This window comes from Gossypium hirsutum, chromosome A12 (genome assembly GCF_007990345.1).
Source record: "Gossypium hirsutum isolate 1008001.06 chromosome A12, Gossypium_hirsutum_v2.1, whole genome shotgun sequence".
Classification (NCBI taxonomy): Eukaryota; Viridiplantae; Streptophyta; class Magnoliopsida; order Malvales; family Malvaceae; genus Gossypium; species Gossypium hirsutum.
The window spans coordinates 59,063,763-59,071,624 of NC_053435.1; the positions used below are offsets into that span (position 1 = coordinate 59,063,763).

The window sequence follows — 7,862 nt, forward strand, 5'->3', positions numbered from 1 at the left end:
CTTGATATATAATATAAATTTACTTCAATCTAATCACACAAATATCATATAAAAAATATTACAAAAATATGTAAGCTCAATTTCATCTTTTGGTTATTTATTCAAGTTTTACATTTTATTCAATTTAGTACCCAAAAATCAAACTTGTCATAACTTCCAAATTTGAACTCCAAACTTTAAACCAACTTCAAATATATTCAATTACATCCTCCTAATATAAAAAATTATAGAAATTACACACCAATTTCAATATATTAACAACTTAGTCCTTATGTTCAAAACTTACAATTTCTACTTTACAAATTAATCTTTTTTCATTTCCAAGATCAAAATCCAACATCTTAACATCAAAACCTTCATATATTAACAATGATAACATTTTTAAACCATAACAGTTTTAAAAACGAACATACAAATTAGTTAAAACAAGTTACAATGTTCCTAAAAACATAAAATTTACGAGAAACGAGACCCCAAAATCTTATCATGCAAAGGACGAATGATTTGATAGTTTTAAGCTTTTCTTCTCTTTAACAATGGTGTAGTTCCGATGGGAAGAATAAAATGAAAAGATGTCTTATATTTTATATTTATTTACTTTTTATTATTAATTTAATATTAAAAGTAATATATATTTCAATTAAAAATCACCCACTAACCGTCTATCCCATGTGAAAGTGATCTAATTGCCAGTTAGATCCTTGCACAAACATTAATTAAGCCATTTAACTAATAAAATTCAATATCGATTGATTTTTACAGTTTTTACGATTAGCACTTGTACCTAAATTAACCATCTAATCACTAAAGTTTTCAAGCCAAAATTTAATACACCTATATAACAAATCCATAAATATTTAATAAACATATTTACGGGCTCGATTTATGGAAACGATGTCTTAATACCTCATTTTTTAAAACCACGTGTACTTTAATTAATCATTTAAATATCAAAATTTATCGAATCAAAATTCACTATAACACTATACTTGACTCGTAAATATTAAATAATAATATCTATGAACTCACTCGTCGGAATTATGGTCTCAAAATTACTATTTTCAATACTACTGGAAAATAGATTGTTACATTAAACCTCAAAGTAAAGTACACAAGAAACTTTCAAGAAATATACAACCCAATAGTAATGATTCCAGAACCAACTCCTAGTAGTAGACCTGTCCAGAAATTAAAATTCCTAGTTTTTTCAAATAACTTCTAGTATTTTTTTTATAATTTTCTATTTTATGTAATTTTTTAACTTAATTTATTTTATATTTTTTGTGATTTTTTCATTGTAAAAAGAATTTAGTTTTTTTTCGAACATTACTATGATGCAGTGACAGCAGTTGAGTGGATGGACATTCAAAATGTTGATTTTTAACATCTAAAGGACTAAACTAAAAATGTTTGTTAACTTTAGGACCTAGAGTAAGCCAAAAAAAAATATTTAAAGGCCAAAGTAGAAAAAATGATACACTTTAAGGACTAGAACATACATTAAGCTTAAAACTAAAGTAATTTTAAACCCTTTCATATATTTTTACACCATTAATATTTTAATAATCTAATTGTTATATTTTATATTTCATTCATATAAATTATGCATGTCTAATTTAACATATATTAAATCTATTTATTTTATGTAAAAAAAATTCAACCATTCAATAAATATTAATATATATATAATATTTTAAATCGATATGATAAAAATATAAAATCAATTTGCAAATTTACATACATGAACTATAATCATATTGATAAATTCAATTATTAGTTTATTAAAATATTAACCATATAAAAATATACAAAAAAATAATTTTACACCGATTTAAGTAGATTTCTTCAAATAAATAAATATCCATATCTTTCAGGTCCGACACATATAAAAGATAATTCCTCATAGTATCCTTCAAATACGTGGAAATGAAATCGACAATTGAACATGCCTATATGCAACACTCACACGTGACAAGTAACATATATTTCAAAATATCAATTGTTTGTTATGAGTGCTGCCTTTTGACAAATGATCTGTATAGAACACCAATGCATTAGCAAATACACTAACAAGCAGTTTGTGAGACTCAACGCTACGACTTTATGAAATTACCAGAGAGTGCGGGTATAAGCACCCATCCCTATACTAAGATTTTGCTGTCACCAAAGAATATTATCACGCTTCAACAAGTGAATAAAAGTAATTATCGAGCTTATCTGACATTCTGTCTTCTCTAAATACTTTTTACATCATTCTGTTCAAAGGGATTCTTTCCTTTTGCCGTGCAAACCTTTCTTGCGGAGAGATCACTTGTGGCATCGTCATACCTCCGGAAACAATTATCTCTGCATTAGCACCAAAAGAAAAGAACAATGAAAACACAAACGGATGAGCAAAACTGAAATTAACAGATTGATTGTCCATAACTCATTCTTGCACATGAAATCAACATGGTTAGGAAGTATACAAGCCTACTGAACCAGTATTGCCATCTACTGCAAACGAACAAGAAACTTTAATCAATCAACAGAGCACAAACCCATACCACAGACATTTGGCTCTGCTGCAAAGGACGCGTACAGTTCAACTAGTTTTAAATTTGGCTGATGCTAAATGCTAAATCAAATAAGTTAACAAAAACACAAAACAAATATAATTTTTTTTTCATTATATAACTTGTATTTTGAAGTTTCTTGGTTCAAGAGAATTTTACCTACAAATTTATCTCCTATTTGGCGAAAGTTCTTGGTGAAAAGTAAGCTAAAATTTGAATTTGGAAGTCCTATTATTTTTTTTCATTAACCCAATCTGACATTTTTTTTGTTTTTTGGCCATGAATTCAATTAAGCCTTAACCACAATAAAATGGTTCAGCTCAACAAACTCTTTTCCATAGTAAGCTCTTTCTGACATGTGCAGCATAAATCAACATATCCAAAAACAGCAATACAATGCCTTAATTTTCTGATTCCGGCATCTTTATTAAATATAGAGAATGACAAAGCATGACAAGGTAAGAACTTGCTCAAGAAAATAGAGAAAATACCTATGCCTTCTCGAATAGAAAGATTTGGCCTTATGATCTCTTTGGAGTTCACCAGGAAGATATCACCAATGTATAGATGGTTTGTCGGGACAAAAACACTGCATAGCTCTTCATCTTCATTTTCTCTCTACATGCACAATCAACAAGCTGAGCTACTAAGGGAACTTGTAGGGAAAACAAATCTTGTAAAAGGGAGCTCTTGCTACTACATGCCTCAAAAACTACAACCAAGAGCAGTGCCCATTCATCTAGGATCTCATAGAGTAAGTGGCACGTCATAATCATCCAGTAGAATTAGGACAACTATCAGTGAAATGGACATTAAGTATTTCATACAATAAAGTTATTAGCCACCAAGATATAAAGGATGAAACATCTTTGCTAAGCATTAGTAAATGATTGAATTGAAGATAGTGATTGAATTAATGCATAATCACAATTAAGACTTGATTCTTAAGATTTTAAGTGATCAAAAACACACCCCCAGATTCCCACCAACCTATACACATACCAACCCCCAATCCACAAACACAGTCTGCGCACATTCTACCCATGAGATTTTGGGGTTCATGGCCTCTCTCCATGATGTTGGCTCTGCACTTCCCCTATTATAGAAAGGTTGCTTTCAGAATATATATGTATATATATGATGTCTAAGTCCACATTTCATGAAAGGCACTGACAATATTAAGGTTATATATCACAATATGCATTGGACTATTGGTAGTAAAATATGGTGCCCTTTGTATATACAACATTAGCAAATTTGACTTACAGTAGAGGTTTACAGTTATCCAAGTACAATAAATCTTAAACTGTGGCTGCCTTTTGGAAGGCACAGCTCCAAAATGACCAAATAGGATACCATCCAGTACATTCCAAGAAAACCAAATGAAAGTAATCGAGGTTTATCATCGGAACACTTTCAAGTTTTTTATTCATTAGGGATAATATAATTTTTTACCCCTAAATTAGGCAATTAGGTCCACTTTAGTACTTGAACTCGGTAACTAGATTTATTTTGGTCCCTGCAACTAGAAAAATATAAAAGTTTGATGATGTGACATTCTGAGGTTGTCTCACACCATCACTTGAAAATTAAAAAAATTATATAAATTTTCAAGTGATGACTTGGTACAATCTAAAAATGACACATAAGTGTTCTAATAACCAAACCAATGGTTGAACCAATTAAACCACTGGTTCCCAATTCAATCGGCTTGATTGGTTCAATTGCTAGACCAACAATAATTAAATAAATAATTAAAACTTCATAAAAAGAAAATTAAAAATATTATTAAACAAATTCAACATGTACAATTACTGAGTTTTGTCCAAATTTTTTTATTTTTGCTGGTTTTGAGCAATTTTCGATTCAATCGGTTCAACACCTTTGTTCGAACCAATATACCGGTTGATTCTCTATCCAACCAGTCCAACCAACCAATCCAGTCCTATTCCAAGAACACTGGTCACATCATCAAATCTGGACAAAACCCAAGTTCAGGAGCCAAAATGGATCTGGTTACCAAGTTTAGATCCAAAGTGAACAAAAAAAAGTTTCAAGTACCAAAGTAGGCCTAGTTGCCAAGTTCAAGGGCCAAAAATTATATTATCCCAATTCATTATAAAAGATTAGCAGTTTTTTCAGGGAGATATATATCGTTTAGATTCCTTAGATGTGCAATACAAATCTCCTTCAGAAAAGATCACAAGATCATTTCTAAGATAAGCAAGCCATCACAGGAACACCTTAGTTTTAAAATTATGAACTACAAGCTGGAAAAATGATCTGGCAAAAGAACAGATATAATATTAAAATAGTACCTGAAGGACGACAGACGATGTGATAAATCCAAATGCATATTCACCAACACGTGGATGGCGAATGATAGCCACCTCCTTAAATGCTGTAGTATTTTGATCTACAAGGAAAAGATAATGTCTTTGTATGATTGAAGTGAATCATATAGTTTCTGAGCTTTCATGCCAATCAAGCAGTATATCCTGGCTTGTGGAAACATGTGAAAGTACTTTTGTGGATGCAAATCACTTATTGAACTAAATTGATATGAAAAACCAGATTATCAGAGTAGTTAATTGGGTATAAGTATAACCTGGGGATATCGCAGCACTAATTTGTTTTGAGGCGGAGTATAAATGCCTAACAAACGGCATTCGCTTTATAACCCATTCTCCCACTGAGAAAACAGCAGCTCCCATCCATGATGAAACAAAAACACCAACAAAGAATACAAAGAGAAGAGATGTGATAAATCCCAGCCCTGCAGAAAGTAACCAAAGCTCACACAATCATTGCTCAAAGAAAAAAAATCACTAAAGAGATCTAAATAACATGCAAGAATGAAGAGGAAGAAGAATTCTCTTTGATGAAGCAGTAGGTTGTCGCATGTACCATGTAATAATCATAAATGCTTCTGATGATATTCAGAAATCAGTTACAACTTCATCAGCAATGTTTATCACAATGGAGTTAAAACCCTCAATAGCGATTTTGAGTTCTATTCTTCCTTGAACTTCTCTATAGAATATTATAAAGATTGCAAGCCGATTTTTTTTTTCCTTCTTTTTCTTTTTGGCAATAAACATACATTTTTGGATTATGAAGAAATTTTGGGGTTTGATGATCGTGAAGAATGGTTGAATAGTGATAATTGAAGTAAGAACTTATAAACTTAGCCACACTTCAATCATCAAACATCAAAGGCACAAGTAATACAATTAAACTTACCAAATATGTCAATGCCAAGTCGTTCATATAATGGACTGAAGAAACCGTCAACAAACTGAATAAACCACCAAGTAATGAAAAATGTAACTGCCACAGGAAAAAGGACCACACTGCAATTTTGCATGTCAACATGTTGTTACTTGTTAAGCTTTGAAATATCAAAAGAAATAATGGAAGACTGACATTTGGGGAAATATAAAAGCTTAATACCATCCAGTCATGAACTTCTTTGAGACCCAACTTTGGAGAACAAAACAACAAGCCTGAAGAATAAAACACAAATGCTCAGACTGGAAAATAAAACAGAATGCTTCGATATCAATACAACATATTTATTCTGAAAACTGCTCTCATTGCTTCCACGCTTTCTAAGACTTACATTGAAACTTAAACATAACTGTTCTTTTCAATTTGGGGCAAACATAATTACTTTAAAACCACTCAAGTAGTCAAACTCTGAATCGTTCATAATAATGACTTGAAAATGATTAAATTCCTTGAAAATGGGCACATGAAATTTCCATGAAGCATTTCAACAATAGAAACGCTAATTGGTTTAACCAAGAAATACATAAAGAACAAACCTTATCGTGGAAGCACTCTATCGTACAGGTCATTCAATTTCTTGGTATTTTAGTAAGGAAAAAAAGGGATAATTTAAATGCTAAACCCTAAAAGCAGAAGCATTTATCCTCAACGCTTAAAATCCTTCTAATGCGCGGCTATTAATTAGTTTTTTCCATAAAAAAACGATAGAAAGAATCAACAGGTCATCAAGATTTCCACTTTTAAAACAGGTTGAAGCCAAACCCGAGGACAATCAAAACCAACAGAATTTCTGGATATAATTGGGAGCTCAACCATTTTCATTTTCTTTTTCCCCCCTTAATATGAAGAGTCCAACCAGTTGACACTCAATAAACATAGTGAAGAAAGTTTATGATAAATCTTGGGCGATATTTGACCATTTTCAGTTCCTACATCCCAAATTCGGCAGGGATTTCCCATATCTGCAGTCAAAATTCCGTTACTCGCAAATTATATTTAGTGCAAAGGCTCAATTACAACTACATTTGGACTAAGAAAAATATGAAAGAAGTCCAAGAAGAAAGATGAGGGAGTGGGTGTGGTTAATTGATGGAAGTCAAACCTAAAAGAGGGGGGAAAAAAGAAAGAGAAAATGGACCTTGCGAGTGGAGGAATTGGGGGAGCTAGGCCTAGGAGGAGACTTAGCCGGATCTTCGGGATCGACACCACTATTTTCGGCTTGGCTCAGTGGAATCGACGTTGATTCTTTCTCTTCCGCCATTACTAGCTGGGAAAAATGTCGGGAAGTTAGACGGGAGATTTGATTATTGAGTGTTACATGCATTTAATTTAATTAAGATTTAAAAAATAAAAAAGGCAATATTTACATCATACGCAATGTCATGCTGGGCGTGGGGTTGGTGTCGCCTTAGGGTCACATTTAGTGGTTATATCAAATATGATTAGTCTATTTATTCATTTGGTCCTAAATTTGTCACAGTTTTTTATCTCAACTTAATACTCCAATTTTTTTTTTCTAATTTTTGCAATCCTCCTAAGGTGATTATCTATACTCTTAATTGAATCTCTCATTAGTTTAGTTGGTATTACAAGTCAACTAGACACCAATTTGATTAAAAAAATTACTAAATTATCTTTCCTTTTTGAAATTATAATATTATAAATGTATCTTAGTATTTCTCGTACTAAAAAACCAATAAAAATGTTGAAATTTTCCATGTCCCCAACATCTAAAACCTTAACTTTACTCCTATACCCAAAGCTTCATTTTGATTATATTTGTACATTTTAATATTATTACACAAAAGTTTGATCGATAATGTCATTAATTGAGTTTGTGGCACAAGCCAACTCAATATTGAATTTTTTATAATTATTTTTTTCTTTTATTATTTTTTCTTTGACCAACATGATAACATTTTGACGTGTTAAAGAAAAATGTTAATGTAACACCCCCGCCTGACTTCCGTCGAATTCGAGTATGGAGTGTCACAAATGGACTAAGTTCAACTATCC

The 7,862-nt window shown here is 31.4% G+C and overlaps 1 protein-coding gene across 3 annotated transcripts; it reads right to left on the bottom strand.

Moving 5' to 3' along the window:
• Positions 1–1,969: 1,969 nt before the first annotated feature.
• Positions 1,970–7,176, bottom strand: LOC107943041 (protein LIKE COV 2). Of its 3 annotated transcripts, XR_005906056.1 has the most exons (8): positions 6,985–7,176; positions 6,009–6,061; positions 5,799–5,908; positions 5,164–5,331; positions 4,874–4,971; positions 3,558–3,651; positions 3,047–3,173; positions 2,297–2,346 (listed from the first exon to the last, which is right to left on the bottom strand). XR_005906056.1 is itself a non-coding variant. In XM_016876766.2 (7 exons), the coding sequence occupies exons 1-7, from the start codon at positions 7,168–7,170 to the stop codon at positions 2,246–2,248; spliced, it is 843 nt and encodes a 280-aa protein (XP_016732255.2). In that variant the 5' UTR covers positions 7,171–7,176; the 3' UTR covers positions 1,970–2,245. The 3 variants fall into 3 exon arrangements, 2 of the variants coding, with proteins under 2 accessions (XP_016732255.2, XP_016732256.2); XM_016876766.2 differs by lacking the exon at positions 3,558–3,651 and having other exon boundaries at positions 1,970–2,346; XM_016876767.2 differs by lacking the exon at positions 3,558–3,651 and having other exon boundaries at positions 1,970–2,496.
• Positions 7,177–7,862: the final 686 nt, after the last annotated feature.

Coding starts and splice junctions, on each gene's coding strand:
- LOC107943041 (XM_016876766.2), bottom strand. CDS start 7,170: ATGCATGTAACACTCAATAATCAAATCTCCCGTCTAACTTCCCGACAT. Junction 6,062..6,984: donor CCAATTCCTCCACTCGCAAG/GTCCATTTTCTC, acceptor TTTATTCTTCAG/GCTTGTTGTTTTGTTCTCCA. Junction 4,972..5,163: donor TAGTGCTGCGATATCCCCAG/GTTATACTTATA, acceptor TTTTCCTTGTAG/ATCAAAATACTACAGCATTT.